The following is a 19,873-nucleotide window of genomic DNA, read 5'->3' on the forward strand; positions in this document are numbered from 1 at the left end:
TATTATTGTAAAAAGTAGTAAAAACACAATAAAAACACCTATAACATAAAATAAAATTGTTCTCGGGCTACATAATCTTGTTTTCGGGATATTATGTTGTTCTCGTAGTTCTCGGGAAATCGTGGTACCGCTCAATTTAGGCCTGATAGTACACTGTGTCTAAGCACAACTGGAGACATGTTTGTATGTCTCTGGCTTCTGCTTCTGTAAGAAAGTGGCAAAAAAACTAATTATATTGCCATGGATTAACCTGATTTGATGTGCATACATTACATGTGCTGATCCAGAGCCTTAGTTGAGCAAATATATTCCAATTATTAACAATGGTCCCTCTTTAATGACTTTAATCACTCAGATTTTGCAAAGGTGGATCTTTGCAACTGAGATTTCTGCCAATGGTATTCAAGACATGTTCAATAGGGTTCATGTCTGGAGATATGGAATGCAGAAGGATAGTGTCGACTCAATAGCTTCTTGCTCTTTGTACTTTGTTATAATCCTTGCCCGGTGTTGTCATCCATGTCCACAAGGGACTTGACGCAAGTGGATGAATATTAAACTGAGGGACAGCAATGTTTCTTAGCACCAAATTCTGCATGTATGTCTGTCTTGTCTGTTTATGTTACCTAGCAAAATATGCATACACAGCTTATAACAGTATGAGGGGAATCCCTATAGTGTAACAAACCAGCAATGAATGCAGTCGATGGGCAAATGTTGTTTTTGGTCATGGGCAGTTTTATTCTTGCCAAACTCATATTCTGCTGTCTACATGGTCTATTGGTTCAATAATGATTGGTTGTAACAAAAACCGACTCTCATCTGACCAATGGACATTTTGTCAGCTTCTCATGTTCCAGTGAAGTATTTGCGTAGATGGTCATAAGCCCATTGAAACCTGATTTAAGTACCTTGCTGTGGCTGTTAGGGCAGTTCACTTGAAACCGCAAAGTGCTCTTATGTACATTTAGCCTCCATGAAGTCAACGAAGCAATGTTCGAACACTCAAACGCCAACCAGGAGGCCAGTGGTGTATAAGCTGTGGGGTAGGAGTAAATGGGTTGGCTTTAGCATGACCAATTAGCAGTCTGTTATCAGGATAGGTAGCTAAACAGGGTTTTTCCAGACCGTGTTCTATCATTTACAGTTCCTATGTCAACACGACGTTGTAAAAAACTGACAATGACATTGAAACAGTTATCTATGCTCCTAGTGTTCCTACTGGCATTTGACATGTCAATTGCTTGTCAACGTTCAGCCACAGATAACTTATGCCCTTGCCATATTTCACAGTGAGTTGGTGAAGGTCAAATTTCATCTGTACACAGTACAGTATGAAGATGATTGAAAAGCCATAAAATAGTGTATTTGTAAAAGTAAAAACAATTGCTTTGCATGTTTATCAGAGTATTATTTTTTGGTCGTAGAGAATTATCTTTGTGTATGGTAGATCATGGTATCTAGATAATTCATAACACCAATTATAAATATTTTCGCAGCAGTTTAAAAAATATTGACAGTTATATTTAGGTGGTGCTTAATTTTGGAGGACTGTACATAATAATATTTTGTATATTCTCTTGCTGATCTGACAATTTAAAAAAAAGGGTTTCCATCCATAAGCCTTGATTGTTACTAAAGTGGGGGAGATGTGAGCATGCACAAACATGTTTAACTTCACCATATTCTGTATCCACCTGGCCATTTCAGGATCTTGTAATCAGTGGTTATCATGAGATGCTCAAGTGGGGTGGGGGGGGGGGGGGGGGGGCTACTTCAATACTTAATTGATAGGGGATGCCCATGGGGTTCTGTTACCCCACCGTTTCATATTGAGATTTAAAAAAAAAATGTATACCTTTTCATATATTTTTATATAATATTGCATAGGTAAATGTAACAGTTTCCAATATTGTTTAGGTTTCATGTGGTGTGTAAGGGTCTTTAATGTAAGAGTGGAATACCAAAGTGCCAAAAGAGATTTTTTTTTTTTTTATGAAAACATAAAAGAATAAGGTATTTCAAAAATATTTGAATAAGCTCTTGCTGTGATAAAGTCTTTTTGCGACTCTTGTTTATTTATTAAGCTAAATATATGGTGCATTTTTTTTTTTACAGGTAATCAAAACAGGACTAAATGACCAAGTTGGCAGTTCAACAATATCATTAACTGGTGTTGCTGTTTCAAAGTTTAGAATCAACATTGTAAATTACAGCAAACAACCATGTATCAAAATCAACCTACATGGATGTACTAATTCTGAAGGTAAGTATTTATTATATACCTAGATGGAGATTTTTTTTTCAGAACGAAAGGTCATTCTTTCGATGAATTAACCCCGACATTGTACCATGTATCAATAAAATAGGCTTCAAGGTATAAAATAATGACCTGCCTGAGGTAATTATTTTCTTTGATAAATATGCAAACTATAATTTACTTCATCATTTAATTAGGTTGATATTTTGTTGTTGCCAATTGGGGAATAAGTTTAACACAGAGATGGCTCCTATCTCAATGATGTATAAAATACATTAAGTAAATTTTGAATGCCTGAAATTTTGATTCAGCACATACTACTAGTTGTATATCATTAATTACCTAATCTTTGTAGAGTTGTGTCCTCCAGGATGCCAGAATGGAGGTGCATGTGTTTATGAAGAGATTTGTGCCTGTGCCAGAGGTTTTGAAGGACAGTTATGTGAGAAAGCCAGTAAGTTTTGTATACACTTTGTATTAGGTTTACCACTCTATTTCTCTTGAATTTTATGAATAAGAATTTACATGCTTGGGAATAAGACAATTTACACTGTCGTTTTGTATATTATAAGATCTAGACTATTTTTTGATTGGTTAGATTTGGAATGTTTTTGTTAGGGACAAACTTCATTATTGTAAGAAAGAGCCCATGGTAGTATATATCTGAAAGTAGGACATTTTTTCTGAAAACAGTCTCAGAACGAACAATTTCTGTAATAATAGTCACCTAGACCTTATAAATCACCCTCCGTTTCATTTTATTTATTACTCAAAATCATTGACGATTTATTGTAAACTATAATTTTGAAATAAATCATCAATGATACTGTGGATTCATTATTATTCACCATGTTCACTGGATACCAATTTTAGTGGGTTTCGTGGGCTACAGGTGAACCACGAATTCAAATGTTCAATGATTAACATATTTTCAATAGGCTTTGTAGATCTTTGTATACAGAGATTGGCAAAACCACAAAATCAAATATCCACAGAAATGCAAGTTTTAAGCAATCCACGAAAATTGATACCCATGAAAATAAATGAATCCACAGTATATGAATCCAACATGGACATACTGTCTTCTTTATGACAAGATGGTGTTAGCTGCATTATCAGGATAGTAATCAATCAAATGATTTCTTTTCAGTTTCTCACAGTGGAGGTAAATATTTAATTAAGGTTTGAAATCGTTAATTTATGTTGGATTAAATTTGAATCTATAAACCTGTCCTATATATATGATTACTGGTAATTACCTTTTGTGAAAAGAAGTGAAGCTGAAATTTACCAAAGTCATTCACAAAGCAAAAATCAACAAAATGTAGTGTTGCACAGTGACTTTTGGCACTGACCCATACACAAGGATAAGTTTTAAGTGGCATGAACTTTGCAAAAATGGTTTTGAACACAATGAAATGATATCTATCAAGATTTACTGCTGAGTGATAATATTTCATGGTAGCAATACATAAGGAGGGATAATAAAAGGAATCACCCAAAATATTGTATTCATATTTACATGTATAATATACATGGAGTTTAACAGACTGTATTAACCACAAACATGGTATTTTGATATTGTATATGAATATAAAAAGAAAACAATACTACCATATACATGATAGAGTAAAAACCCCAAAAGCAGCTTAAAATTCTTATTTATTTTGAGTTGTCAAGGAAAGCGATTGATAATTTAGTAGAATTGATAATTTATATCTATAAAGGTATCATTAGCAAAGTGACACAGGATACTTCCTTAAAAGATTGCTTTAAACCTGGATTATTCCAGTATGCATATAAGTATTGCAAGTAATAAATGTGATTTATTCAAATGTCTTGTGTTGTAAATGCTTTAAGTCTTTTCAAGATACTTATATGCAAGTACCAGTCAAGATGAACATATCAATTTTTCTTGACATATATTTATTACTGAGATAAGAGATAATACCTTGATTTAATAAAGAAAATCAATTATTTTCATGATATTGAATTTTAAACCTTGGTTGAATTTATATCAGGTACTTTTATTGTTTGACTTAAATCTTTTCCTGAGGAAGTGTTAAAATGTCTTAATTACTTTTATTTACAGATATCTACTGTACTCTGCATGTCAATTATTAGTAGGTTAAACTTTTGGTTTGCCTGTTTTTTGTAAAATTGAATTGACATGATTTATCATTGATATGGTTATATTTATAAATTAACTGTTTACAAAATTTAGAATTTTTGAAATACTAAGGCTTTTCTACCTCAAGCATAAATTAACTTAGCTGTGTTTGGCAAAACGTTTAGGAATTTAAGTCCTTAATGCTTTTCAACTTCATACTTTATTTGGCTTTTTTTTTTTTTAACTTTTTGGGATTTGAGCGTCACTGATGAGTCTTTTATAGACGAAACACGCATCTGGCGTATATACAAAATTTTGTCCTGATATCTATGATGAGTTTATCTATTAGAATCACATTCCACAGATTTTTAAATGATTTAAATTTTACTTTAAAGCATGTATGTCTCCACTTGGTATGGCTAATAGTGGAATACCAGACAGTGCATTATCTGCGTCCTCCAGTAAACCAGGTCATGGTAAAGAGAAAGCCAGGTATGGTTGTTGTTCAGGACAAAATGGCGGAGCCTGGTGTCCTGCTGTTGGGGATACAAATCCTTGGTATGAAGTCAGTTTTGTTAAACCACAAACAGTTTCTGCTCTTGACTTTATCTTCCCATGGTATCCACGAGGAACTATTGCAACAGAATATATGAAGTCTTTTGAATTACAATTCTGGTCAGCTCTTGATCCTGTTAAGTCATGGAGGACTTTTGCAAAGGTATACATTTGTGAGAAATTTAGATTATCATTTCCTCAAATTTATATGTACTAATATATATTTCAGCATAAATTATTCAATGTGGACCTCAAGAAGTAAATCAGAAATAGAAGTAATGTTATCTGACTTCACTAGTTCAGCAGTATGAACCTTATTATGTGCTAGTTTGTTTGGCTGTGTTGCTTTGGATGTATAAACACAGAGCCACATCTAATAAAATGAAACATTTGATATGATACTGGTATGAATTGAAACATTACAAAAAAGAAGATGTTTATGATTGCCAATGAGACAACTATCCACAAAAAGACCAAAATGACACAAACATTAACAACTATAGGTCACCATACGGCCTTCAACAATGAGAAAAGCCCATACTGCATAGTCAGCTATAAAAGGCCCCGATAAGACAATGTAAAACAATTCAAACGAGAAAACTTACAGCCTTATTTATGTAAAAACATGAACGAAAAAAAAATATGTAACACATAAACAAACGACAACCACTGAATTACAGGCTCTTGACTTGGGACAGGCACATACATAAATAATGTAGCGGGGTTAAACATGTTAGCGGGATACCAACCCTCCCCCTAACCTGGGACAGTGGTATAACAGTACAACATAAGAACCAACTATAAAAATCAGTTGAAAAAGGCTTAACTCATCTGATAGACAAAAAATACAAGTGGACGTGGCCTTTATTGTGGTAATGGTATGATGATGCCATGCCATCGCAAACTGCATCGACTCTATTGTGGGTCAGTAGTTCCCTTGTTTAAAGGTGCAATTTTGATCTAGACTCTCTTTTCCAACCAAACTAATTAATGCTGGTTTTATTTTTTCTAATACTTAAAGATTTGTATTAATTATCTGCCACTGAATGTTTACCCTTTCCTCAACAGATTTTATTTTTTGCATCCTTCTTTCACTTAGGATTTGTTTATAAAATTCTCAAAATACACTTTAAAGTTTTGAGGCATTGCAAAAAAAAAAAATTCATCAAATAAATTAGAGTGAGATATTCTTATGAATATCCTTTTCATATTGGATACAAGTTTTGTCAAGTATGAAGCAGACATTTCGAAGTCAAAGTGTTTCACCCGAAGTTCTACACAGGCCTCAAAAGGGTTCATTATTAATGGAGTTAGGGGGTGGTGTCAAAAGGCACCATTAAAATCACTTATTTACTATCTTTATCCATTTACATTAATGGTAAATGTTTATTTTTTATTTTAAGATAACCTGTGACTTCCTTTGTTCATATGATATTAATTCAAATTACAGCATATATTTTTTTTCACTTCTTTAGAAGCAGTATTCTGATTTTGATATGCTCAAATCATACAATCTTGCCTATTGTTTTTGCAGTATTTTAAGTATTAAGCAAAACAATTAGTTATTTCTTTGGCTAATACAAACTCATTCTCTTTGGTTTTAGGATGTTCCTTCTATTTACAATGACACTCTGTACTACTCAATCAGTCTGCAGCCATCAATTGTAGTTAATGCTATACGTATCTTACCATTGGCATACAAGAAGGAACCTTGCATTAGATTTGAAGTTTTAGGATGTGATCCAAAGGGTATGTAGAAAATGAATATTCTTAATTATAATCAATAACAAGAAAAAAAATTGTCTTTCAAATTGTGACGAAAATGATGGTGTATGGTATATCATCACTGTGAAAAGAGGCAGTAAATCTAAGACACCAAAGGGACAATTCAAAAGTCATAAATCCAGGAAAAACAAACATACAATATTTAAAAAAAAATACAACAGAAATACAAGTTTAAAATACACCATAGAAAGATTGATCAATGCAAACCTCAACCTAAATCTGAGTGATATCAGGTGCTTCTTAGATGGTGGGCTGGTTGACATTCTACTCATGGCACCAATTGATTTGATCTTGACAGATACACATTTTGTGATTATTTGTTTTTGGGGATGTATGTAGAGTCACAATTGAGGAAAAGGTGTAAAAAACTTTGGTATTGGAATTATTGATTAAGCAGTAGAATGAGTTATGCAAAAAATGTGGATTCCCTTTACATAATTTAAATAAAAAGAATAGTGCCCTTTTTAAACTGAAATGAAGTTTTAGACAAGAGGTTTGCTGAATCAGAGTTTTATCAAAAAGTTGGATGAAGTTCACAACCAAATAAAGTGTGCTATACACAATTATAACTTCATCTTTGTATTTTACAGGACTTTGTTCAGCTGGTTATTGTCAGAATGGTGGATTTTGCATGGGAGAAAATATATGTCTCTGCACACATGGTTACTATGGAGCTCGATGTGAACATACAGGTAAAATACAGGTCAATTGTGCAAAGGGTGTTTGTAAACAAGGTATTATGGCAACCAGTGTAAACATATACTACTATAACTGTCTATTCACACAGGATTACTTTGGTTGTAAATAAAAGAAGATGGGGGTAGGGGGATATTTAAGAATTGAATGCTTCTTTTTGTAAATTTATTGGGTGGTAAAAGCGTTGTCCGAAGTACATTTTGTATGAAGCGCGGAAGCGCTTCATTTTAAAAATGTACGCACGGTCAACGCTTTTACAACCCTATAAAGTTTCAAAAAGAAGTATTCAATACTTATAATTACATTTTTTTAGCTTAAATCATGAAAACACGAGTTTTATCCAGTTTTATTTAATTCACCTGTGCACTTTTTTGTCGGACCTCGTGTCATCATGCATGATAAATGTTATTGTCTGATGCAATTGTTTACGGAATAACATGTTAGCCAATCAGAATAACGTATTATAATGAAACTTACATCTAATGTAATTATTAACCAAAAACAACAGCACAAAATTAATAAAATCTTAACCAATAAAACTGTCAACTGTCAACATACAATGTGTCAAGCCCTAAATTGCTCAAAGCCTAGATTAATTGATTGACCAGTGGAAAATACTTCATGCATATTCAGGATGATAAAATATTGAAAGTTGCAAATGAATGTAACAGACTTTTAAGGATCAGTTTTCAGTACCAGATGTTCAGAAGGACAAAAAATTACTAAGAGGGAGATAGGACCTTTATCAGGACTACAGGATCAGGTGTTTTTATGCTTAGGATTTTGGGATTGACCCTTTCAGGATTAAGGAACTCTTTTTTTTAGAATTTCAGGATGTCGGGATTTAAAATGAATTAAATTTGGGACCTTGGGATTTGGGGATCAGGACCTCTCCTACCCCCACCCCCTAATAAGGACAGTCATTGATAAGGTTCCCAATGTGGGACAAATAAAGAACTGAGCTCTCTCCCACAAACTAGATTAATGGAAAAGATAAACTTTGTATGGCCATAAGCTGCAGAATTTTTTTATTCTTTTTCAAATCTTAAACATGTGATGAATGAATGAATCTTGCAAATCAAGATTTTATTGGGGCTATCTCGATTTTTAGAGAATTAGTGAAAATTAGGCAAGGCTTTGAAAATCAAGATTTCAGTTTAACTTTATGTTTTTAATTTAAGTATAAACAATAATTTAGAATTCATTGAAATCCCTTTTATTTCAGCCAACCAGTTACTGACATTGAATGCTGGATTCCAGACAATTGTACATCAGGTCCTGCAGACAACAACCACTATCAAGTTTACTGTCCATGGAAACCCAGCACTGGTAACCACTGCAACTGGTCAAGCTATTCACATAACTAGTAGCAACCAATACCTAATCATTGACAAAACTGGCTTCACTTCTTGTTTGAGTAATTTGGATAAATGTACAAATGGTTTTACAATAACAACCAATGTCCATTTTAACTCTACGATAACAGACAACACATACATAATATCCAGTGGTGGGAACTTGCCAAACACTAAGGGAATAGCACTATACTACCTAAGTGGAAATATTCACTTTGTTGTTAGTACATCTGCTAAAATATGGCATTTGGTTATACCACACAAAATAACTCTGAATGTATGGCATCATTTAGAACTCTCCTGGAATCAAAATCTCGGCTGTGAACTGGTAGACAATGGTAAATTGGTAGGATCAGTAACTCAGCCAGTCCCTCACCATGCCACACTTGTACAACAGATAGCCATTGGACATGGGTATACACAGTCAACAACTCATATCTCAATGAAGGTGGAGGGATTTAAAACTGTTGATGCTAACAGAGCTAGTTTAGTTGTAGCAGGAATAGTCACGCGTAAGATACACATTAATGACAGTTAGATTTTAATTGAGTATTTTTTTGTATATTGATCTTTTAGTAATTGAACAAAGATGAATAAAAGCTATTAATTGTCAGTTAGACAGCAAACCAACAGCACAAAAAAAACCATTAAGACATTTGAAGTCTATATATTCTAACAGCAATGAACCAGACTGATTTTTCTCTTTCTTATAATGTTTTTGAATTGTATTTGCAGCTGCACCTATGGTTTCCATGACAACTGAAGAACCAGCCACTACAGCAACAACTGACCAAATGACAACAGGTATACTCACATACATACAGTATTAACTAATAAATGGAATAGATCATAAATAAAAGGGACAAACTTTTGCAATGGATTTTTTCATGTTCTACATTTTTGCAGTGAAATCATATGTGTAGTAAAAAGTTGAAATAACTTAACATTTGATCTTAGGTGAAAATTTTACAATACATATATATATCTTTATGCACCATAAGATTAACACTCTGTTAAACATATTGTAATTATCAATAAATATCTCTTCTTCATCTTATATACTTTTTTCTTGCCATTTTTCTGACAGAGTTTTCATGTGGAGCTAAGGAAGTAAAATTTGACTTCATGGCAATTAAAGATAATGTTCTTGTAACACCTGAGTATAACTTTACTGTGTACAAAAACCCGACAATACGACCAGAAAATAATGGACATGCTGTACTCATTCTGAACACAACAGGTCAATATGTAGAACTACCCAACAAAGGTATAGAATGTATACAAGACATGACTAAGTGTGAGAGTGGATTTACACTTAGTTTGGAAATTAAATGGCTGGATATGAATTCTACCAATAAAAGGTACATTTTCTCCAGTGGGGCGGATAAGGTCAACAACTCTGGCATAGCTCTCTATTTGTGGCACGGAGAACTCTATTGTGCTGCAAAGAAGGATAACATAATTTGGACAGCCAAAGAAAAGCTGAATGTGAAAGAAGGAGATTGGCACTCCTATCAGGTATCCTGGAACAAGAAAGATGGGTTCGTGGTTTATTTAGATGGACATATCTTCATGAAGCACACTCGTAAGTTCCCTAATCCAGCACAACCTGGGACATTTCCGCTACTTATTGCTACAACTCCAGGTTATAATGAGACATCATTGATGGAAGTAAGAAACCTGTACACCTGGACTGCTTCCAGGGATGTTTTAATTAACAACACCTGTATAACAGGTATGTATAGCTATTTATAGTATAATGAAATTATTTCAGATAGATTGAGTTTCCAGTAGAACTTTTGTAATCAAACATAGCCAACTTCCATTCCAACCTCTTAAACATTAATTCACAAAGAATTTGTTAGGTTTATTGTATTAGAAATAATAGTTTCTTCACAACTTTATTAGAAACTGTTAACTGGTTAACTGCACACTTTGTATACAAGACTCATTACTGGGACTAGAAACCAAGCTGTTAAGTAAAACAAGGAAATTAACTCACAAAATATATCAGGTCTCAAGTTTCAAATGCCAGACACATATTTCATCAACAAAAGAGTCAACAGTGATGCTGGAATAATAAATTAAATGCGCAATATACTACAAATTTAAAGGGCATTAAAGACTAAAACCAGGATAAGAAAGAAAAGTAAAACTTAAATTATGTATCCACAAATTTTGTAAGTTTTTGCAATAAACAGGCCAATTTGCCCAAAAATCAGGGTGTCTCATGCTTTGAATAAGTTTGTATGTCTTTGCTTTCATATCACTTGTAAAAATTTAGTATATTTGTAGGTGTGCAATTCAATTATCTTGTCTGAACCAGTTAACAAAGGGAGATAATTTCGATATTATTTTGTAGTCTAAGAGCTAAAGAAATAATTATCTCCCCTAGTTGAGTTGGTTGATAATCTATTTTTCTTCTTCTCCAGAATTTCCAACAGTGCCACCTACAACAACTGGTAAGATTTTATTATAATAAAGCATGGCATGTTTATTTTCTCACTGTAAAATATTTTACATCTCTACACTGTAGTGGGCACACAAGCTAAATTCTACTTCACAGTAGCATATGGTAGTCTTGGTTCTATTTTACAAGGGAAAATATCAATTATCTGTTATTCTTCAATATGTTTTTAAAACAATTTATTTTCTGTTTTCTCCAAAATCAACTTTACAGAACAATAAGTTTTAAAACTTTCTCTTTGAAGACATCCTCTTTGTATAGTCATCTTTCAAGTACCTATTATTTTTTGTTTGTTTGATCAAATTATAATTAAAAAAGGAGCTGAAATTTTTTATTCAAAGCTTAAATTAATCTATCAAATCTCTAGAGAAAGGAAAGAATAAGTGATGTTGAAAATTTATGAAGCTATTTAAAGATAAAAAAAATAGATTATGTTTCATGTAAATAATTTACAGATTTCCTTTTCAATTTGAATTTGTTAAAACAGGCTATATCTCAAATATAATAATATTTAAAATGATAATCAGTCACAAATTAACTAACATTGAGAACTTTACCAAAAAAGTACAAATATGAGCTCCAAAAATATTTACAAATACAAACTCAAATCAAATTCAAAAGTAAAATATCTGTTCTTCTGATACAATTTATTTTCTCATTTCTTTGGTTTTTAAATAAATAACAAAACTGTTTAGATGGTTAGGAGTATATTTGTGTTGTAACCCAATAGAATAATATTATCGGTAGCATAATAGAACTACATCACAACACACAACTTTACTTCTGTAATATTGTCATTTAATTCAATATATTCTGCATGATGTATATATTCTCAACCTGCACAATGCCAACATCAATACATAATAATGCACTAAATTTTCACAACAAAGAAGTATACAGGTTGTCTTGCAGTTGTTAAAACTTAGATACCCATTGGTTTCACTTTATTGGTTGCACTTTACTTCAGGATGCATTTATTATTTTTAATATAATTCTCATATGGTGAGTATTATTTCATTATTAATTTGTTGTTTTGTTGTTTTGTTTAATAAAAACTTGTTTATTAAAAAACAATTGCATTAAAATCAAATGTAATTTTATCTTCTATACAGCATACCATTTCACCTTTATAAAAATTGGTCACAATATTATGACTACAACTGCTTTCAATTTATCTGTACATGGAAATCCACAGTTGGAGCATCACTCTTTCACTAGGAACCCAATATTGGTACTTAATGGGAGCAATCAGTATGTAGAATTCAGTAACAATTCAAACATTGGATGTCTGAACAACCTGGCTGTCTGTCAGTCAGGATTTACCATTGAGGTCGATGTTAGTCTGACCAAGGTCGATCAGCAGCAGAAGACTGTGATTATCTCCAATAGCAACCAATATCTGAACGAAACTGGAATGGCACTATACTTCTTCAATGGACTATTGTATGGATATGTCAGTACTAGCCACCAAACATGGAAAGTGGAGTACAATTATAAAGTAGATTTGAATAAGTATCATAACTACCAGATATCATGGAGTGTGACTCATGGATTGACACTATTTATTGATGGCCATCAAGTGGCATCTACCACATATGCCACTACCCACAAGTACACATTAATTCAGCATTCCTTGACAATAGGAAAATTACATTCAGTGTCTTACACAACATCAATGAAATTGACAGGACTAACGATCTGGCAGGCATCTCATCAAGTCCTCATACAACAGGGAACACTTACTACAGGTATAGAGGTGTGGTTGCTTTTTACCATGTATGCATAATATATATAATTAGATTTGACTGCTTTGTAGGTGAAATTTTGTTTCAAAGCAGTATGAAAGATATACTGTGATTGCTTTCTAAATTATAGGCAGTGTACATATATCAATAGATGTGATTTTGATTTTTTGTTTCCAAAATAGCAGTCAAAAATACTTGCTTAACTTTATAGAGAAATTTGAAGAACTGTGGATATTTATCTGTAAACTGCATAGTTCTTCACATTGATGTGACAAGTGTCTCCGTAAACAGCACATGTCATGAACTTCAAGCATGAAGAAAAAAATCAGAATAAGTGAAAACTTAAACTTGGGAAAACTTACTGCACTGCATTAAACCAACAGAATCTAGACTTTAATTATTTTGTCTGTAAGCACATTTTCACATGTTATTTTTTAGGCATCAGTGTTTTCTGTTTTGGAACCTTTCTCTACCTTTGAGTTTATAGCTATTATTAATAATCTTAAATTGCATGTTAGACAGTAATGACTGTATAGTTCTCAAATAAACTTGAGACAATGACTGTTGATGTTTCAATATTAAATTAATGTAAATAAAAGTTGATTTTTATTTAATTAATTATTCACATTTCCATGATTATAAATGCTTACTGAAATACTGTGGATTCATTAATTTTCGTTGGTATCAATTTTTGTGGATTGCTGAAAACTTGCATGTTCGTGGATGTTTGTTTTCATGGTTTTGATAATATATGTATATTAAGCCTATTAAAATTTGATATTTGTTGAATATTTGAATTAGTGGTTCACCTGTACCAACTAAACCCACGAAAAATTGGTATCCAACAAATAATAATGAATCCACAGTATATCAGAGAAACAATATAGAAAAGTAGGTTTTATTTTTGGTGAAATATAAATCAAAGATTAATTATATATTTCATATTTTATTTAAATCGAAATAGTTAAAAAGTTTGTCTTCTAGTTTTATATAAAAAGATCTTACCTCAAAAATTGTGTATCTACAGCTGGTACTACTGATTCTCCAACAACATTAAGTTCTAAAGTACCAGCAAGTTCTACCACAATAAAGATACCACCATCACCAAGTTTGACATCAACATCAACAACAACCTCTGGAACAACTCCTACATCTCCCATAGAAGTAACAATACCAAGCACCATAGCAACAACAAGTTCAGAAGTGATAAAGAAACACCATTTTGGTTTTATAGCTATCAGCCATAACGTTTTAACAACATCTTCCTATAACTTATCTGTTCATGGAAGTCCACATTTGGAGCAGAATTCAGTTCTTGTCCTAAATGGAAGCAATCAGTTTGTAGAATTCAGTAATAATTCAAACCTAGGCTGTCTGAACAACCTGGCTGTTTGTCAGACAGGATTTACTATCAAGGTCAATGTCAGTCTGACCAAGGTCAATCAGCAGCAGAAGACAGTGATTATCTCAAATAGCAACCAATACCTGAATGGAACTGGTATGGCACTGTACTTCCATAATGGACACCTGTATGGATACATGAGTACTCACAACCAAACATGGAAAGTGGAGTACAAATATAAAGTAGATGTCACTATGTGGCATAAATACCAAATATCATGGAGCCTGGTTCATGGTTTGACAATATTTATTGATGGCCACCAGGTGGTAACCACCACACATGCCACTACCCACAAATTTACCTTAATTCAGCATTCCTTGACTATAGGAAAACTACATTTAGTGTCTTACACAACATCAATGAAATTGACAGGACTAACGATCTGGCAGGCATCTCACCAAGTCCTCATACAACATGGAATACTTACTACAGGTACTGAGGTGTGATTACTTGAATATAGGCAGTAAATATATAAATATACATAGAAGTGGTTTTGCTTTGTAAGAAATATATGGTTCCAAAACAGCAGTAAACATAAGTACTAGTTTAATTTTGCAAACATCTATACTTTATTGAAATTTCAGAACTGTAACTCAGCAGTAAATAGTTTTTTTAATTGGTTGTCTTATTAAAAAGCAATTGGTCCATTTATGATTAAAATGTGAAATTTACTTAACTGCCAAAAAAAAAGTGTATTGTTATAACTTTGTCACATGATGAACATTTTTATAAGTATATAGTTGTCTGTTTTGGAACTTTCCCTTGCCTTTGAGTGTTAAGCAAATTATAATCATAAACTGCATGTTAGACAAAAAGTTTTTTATAGTTGTAAATTAACTTTTCTGATACATTACTTAATGTTAATGAAAAAATGTATTTTTTCTAATTAATACAAATTTCCATGATCCTCTATGTATAATGAAATGTTCAAGAGAAATAGAGAAATGAAGGTCTTCTTTTAACCAAAATAAAAATTATGGAATGATGATATATTCCATATTTTTTTATTTAAATTTGAAAAGTTGTGAAGTTTGTCTTCTAGTTTTATTTTTGTAAAAGATCTTACATCAAAAATTGTGTATCTACAGCTGGTACTTCTGTTTCTCCAACAACATTAAGTTCTAAACTACCAACAAGTTCTACCACAACTAAGATAACATCTACATCAACAACCACTTCTGGAACAACTCCAACATCTCCCATAGAAGCAACAATACCAAGTACCATAGCATCAACAAGTTCAGAAGTCATCAAGACACACCATTTCGGTTTTATAGCTATCAGCCATAATGTTTTAACAACATCTTCCTATAACTTATCTGTTCATGGAAGTCCACATTTGGAGCAGAATTCAGTTCTTGTCCTAAATGGAAGCAATCAGTTTGTAGAATTCAGTAATAATTCAAACCAAGGCTGTCTGAACAACCTGGCTGTTTGTCAAACAGGATTTACTATCAAGGTCAATGTCAGTCTGATCATGGTTAATCAGGAGCAGAAGACCGTTATCATCTCCAATAGCAACCAATATCTGAATGGAACTGGTATGGCACTGTACTTCTATCATGGACACCTGTATGGATACATGAGTACTCACAACCAAACATGGAAAGTGAATTACAAATATAAAGCAGATGTCACTATATGGCATAAATACCAAATATCATGGAGTGTGGTTGATGGTTTGACAATATTTATTGATGGCCACCAGGTGGTAACCACCACACATGCCACTACCCACAAATATATCTTAATTCAACATTCCTTGACAATAGGAAAACTACATTCAGTGTCTTACACAACATCAATGAAATTGACAGGATTAACAATCTGGCAGGCATCTCATCAAGTCCTCATACAACATGGAATACTTAGTACAGGTACTGAGGTGTGATTGCTTCAATATATGCATTAAATATATAAATATACATAGAAATGGTTTTGCTTTGTAAGAAATATCTGGTTCCAAAACAGCAGTAAAGTACTAGTTTAATTTTGCAAACATCTATACTTTATTGAAATTTCAGAACTGTAACTCAGCAGTAAATAGTTATTTTAAATGGTTGTCTCATTAAAAAGCAATTGGTACATTTATGATTAAAATATGAAATTTACTAAGCTGCTAAAAAAAAATGTGTATTGTTACAACTTTGTCACATGATGAACATTTTTATTAGTATATAGTTGTCTGTTTTGGAACTTTCCCCTGCCTTTGAGTGTTAAGCAAATTATAATCATAAACTGCATGTTAGACAAAAAGTTTTTTATAGTTGTAAATTAACTTTTCTGATATATTACTTAATGTTAATGAAAAAATGTATTTTTTCTAATTAATACAAATTTCCATGATCCTTTATGCATACTGAAATGTTCAAGAGAAATAGAGAAATAAAGGTCTTCTTTTAACCAAAAAAATAATTATGGAATAATGATATATTTCATATTTTTTTATTTAAATTTGAAAAGTTGTGAAGTTTGTCTTCTAGTTTTATTTTTGTAAAAGATCTTACATCAAAAATTGTGTATCTTCAGCTGGTTCTACTGTTTCTCCAACAACATTAAGTTCTAAACTACCAACAAGTTCTACCACAATAAAGATACCACCATCACCAAGTTTGACATCAACATCAACAACAACTTCTGGAACAACTCCTACAACTCCCATAGAAGCAACAATACCAAGTACCGTATCAACAACTACTTCAGAAGTCATCAAGACACACCATTTCACTTTTATTGCTATCAGCCATAACATTTTAACAACATCTTCCTATAACTTATCTGTACATGGAGGTCCACATTTGGAGCATCATTCAGTTCTTGTATTAAATGGAAGCAATCAGTTTGTAGAATTCAGTAATAGTTCAAACCTAGGATGTTTGAACAATGTAGCTGTTTGTCAGACAGGATTTACTATCAAGGTCAATGTTAGTCTTACAAAGGTCATTCAGCAGCAGAAGACAGTGATTATCTCCAATAGCAACCAATACCTGAATGGAACTGGTATGGCACTGTACTTCCATAATGGACACCTGTATGGATACATGAGTACTCACAACCAAACATGGAAAGTGAATTACAAATATAAAGTAGATGTCACTATGTGGCATAAATACCAAATATCATGGAGTGTGACTCATGGTTTGACAATATTTATTGATGGTCACCAGGTGGTAACTACCACACATGCCACTACCCACCAATATACCTTAATTCAACATTCCTTAACAATAGGAAAACTACATTCAGTGTCTTACACAACATCAATGAAATTGACAGGACTAACGATCTGGCAGGCATCTCACCAAGTCCTCATACAACAGGGAATACTTACTACAGGTACTGAGGTGTGATTGCTTCAATATAGGCAGTAAATATTTTATATATGTAGAAGTGTTTTTGCTTTTAAGGTGATAATTAGCTCCAAAATGGCAGTCAAAATGCTAGCTTAATTTGTCAAGTCCCTATACTTTGAGATAATTTTATAACTATGGGCAATGATCTTTAAACTGCAAAGATAATTGTAAAAAATGTTTGTTTTTGTGAAAAGCACTTGTTGTTGACCTGATATCTTCATGAGAGAAAACAAAAGAAAACATACTAAATTGCTAAACCAAAACCAGTGCTTTTTTCTCATTTTTAATGTAAGCATATTTCCACATGATGTATACATTTAAGATGTTTGCATGTTGTCTGTTTATGAGCTTTTCCCTACTATTGAGTGTTTGCTATTTGTAATCTTACATTGCATGTTAGAAAAGAATGATCTGATTCAACTTTACATGATTTATACCACTCATGTTTAATTACATAATGTAAATGAAAGATGTTTTTTTTTCTAATTAATTCACATTTCAATGAAACTTTAAACTGGAAATAATTATAATATGACTGAATTAGTCCAAAAGACAAAGTATAGGCTAAATGAAAAATATGTAAAGAATAGTAATTAATTTCATTGTTTTATCTAAATCTAATTAAATAATAGTTATGTTTGTGTCCACTTTTTTCATTTTGAAAAAAATCTTATTTCAATAATATTTATCTACAGTTAGTACTACTGATTCTAAACCAACTATTACTTCAACAACAACACTAAGTTCTACACAGACATCAAGATTAAAAGCAACACAGATGACAACATCACCACCAACAACCACTTCTGGAACAACTTCTACAACTCCCATAAAAACAACAATACCAAGTACGATAGCAACAATAAGTTCAGAAGTCATTAAGACTCACCATTTCAGTTTTATAGCTATCAGCCATAATATTTTAAAAACATCTTCATATACTTTATCTGTCCATGGCAGTCCACATTTGGAGCAACATTCAATTCTTGTCCTCAATGGAAGCAATCAGTTTGTAGAATTCAGTAATAATTCAAACATTGGCTGTCTGAACAACCTGGTTGTCTGTCAAACAGGATTTACTATCAAGGTTAATGTCAGTCTGACCAAGGTCAATCAACAGCAAAAGACAGTGATTATCTCCAATAGCAACCAATACCTGAATGGAACTGGTATGGCACTGTACTTCTTTAATGGACACCTATATGGGTACATGAGTACTCGCAACCAAACATGGAAAGTGGAGTACAAATATAAAGTAGACCTCACTTTGTGGCATAAATACCAGATATCATGGAGTGTGGCTCATGGTTTGACACTATTTATTGATGGCCACCAGGTGGTAACTACCACACATGCCACTACCCACAAGTACACATTAATTCATCATACCTTGACAATAGGAAAACTACATTCAGTGTCTTACACAACATCAATGAAATTGACAGGATTAACGATCTGGCAGGCATCTTATCAAGTCCTCATACAACAGGGAATACTTACTACAGGTACTGAGGTGTGATTGCTTCAATATATGCATTTAAAAAAACATACATAGAAGTGCTTTTGATTTTGAGGTGGTATTTGGCTCTAAAATGGCAGTCAAAAAGGCCAGCTCAATTTTGCTAGTTCAGTATTTGTAAACCTCTTTACTTTGTGGAATTTTAGAACAAAGGACTGTGATCTATAAACTGTACAGTTAATCACATTTAATCAAGATCTCTTTTCATTTAATAGGACTTGAAATCTTAACAAGTAAAAATAAGAAATAATAAAACTTACTGATCTGTACAAAAACAGTATATGTTCTTTTATCATTTTGTATAAGCAAATTTCCTTATGATGGTTAAATATTTAATTTTTTTGGCTTGTCTGTTTTGGAGCCTTTATCTACCTTTGAGTTTTAGCCAGTTGTAAATACAAATTGCATGTTAGATACTAACTAGTGTATGTATAGTCGTAACATCAATGCTCTTCTTTTTCTTAACATTGTTACTTCTGGAAAATTAATAACTAGAAGTTACTCAAAATTAATTATTCAAATTAATTCATGTTGTCATTCTCCTTTATGCTTTTGAAATGATTGAGAGAAACAGTAACAAGAAGTTCTTTTTAAAAGAAAAAAAATTGTAAAGAATAATTTTAATA

General features: G+C 32.4%; 1 protein-coding gene across 1 annotated transcript in view; it reads left to right on the plus strand.

Annotated features, from left to right (window-relative positions):
• The window catches only part of LOC134716589 (uncharacterized), a 48,653-nt gene that overhangs the window by 3,334 nt on the left and 25,446 nt on the right, over positions 1-19,873 (plus strand). Inside the window, exons 4-18 of the mRNA XM_063579600.1 lie at positions 2,119-2,266; positions 2,616-2,714; positions 3,411-3,425; positions 4,766-5,088; positions 6,530-6,674; positions 7,301-7,402; positions 8,632-9,273; positions 9,497-9,565; positions 9,849-10,496; positions 11,194-11,223; positions 12,341-12,976; positions 14,001-14,807; positions 15,464-16,252; positions 16,905-17,711; positions 18,424-19,233. Of these exons, the coding sequence (XP_063435670.1) occupies positions 2,119-2,266; positions 2,616-2,714; positions 3,411-3,425; positions 4,766-5,088; positions 6,530-6,674; positions 7,301-7,402; positions 8,632-9,273; positions 9,497-9,565; positions 9,849-10,496; positions 11,194-11,223; positions 12,341-12,976; positions 14,001-14,807; positions 15,464-16,252; positions 16,905-17,711; positions 18,424-19,233 (6,070 nt within the window). The remainder of the gene's footprint in view (positions 1-2,118; positions 2,267-2,615; positions 2,715-3,410; positions 3,426-4,765; positions 5,089-6,529; positions 6,675-7,300; positions 7,403-8,631; positions 9,274-9,496; positions 9,566-9,848; positions 10,497-11,193; positions 11,224-12,340; positions 12,977-14,000; positions 14,808-15,463; positions 16,253-16,904; positions 17,712-18,423; positions 19,234-19,873) is intronic.

This window comes from Mytilus trossulus, chromosome 4 (assembly GCF_036588685.1).
Source record: "Mytilus trossulus isolate FHL-02 chromosome 4, PNRI_Mtr1.1.1.hap1, whole genome shotgun sequence".
Classification (NCBI taxonomy): Eukaryota; Metazoa; Mollusca; class Bivalvia; order Mytilida; family Mytilidae; genus Mytilus; species Mytilus trossulus.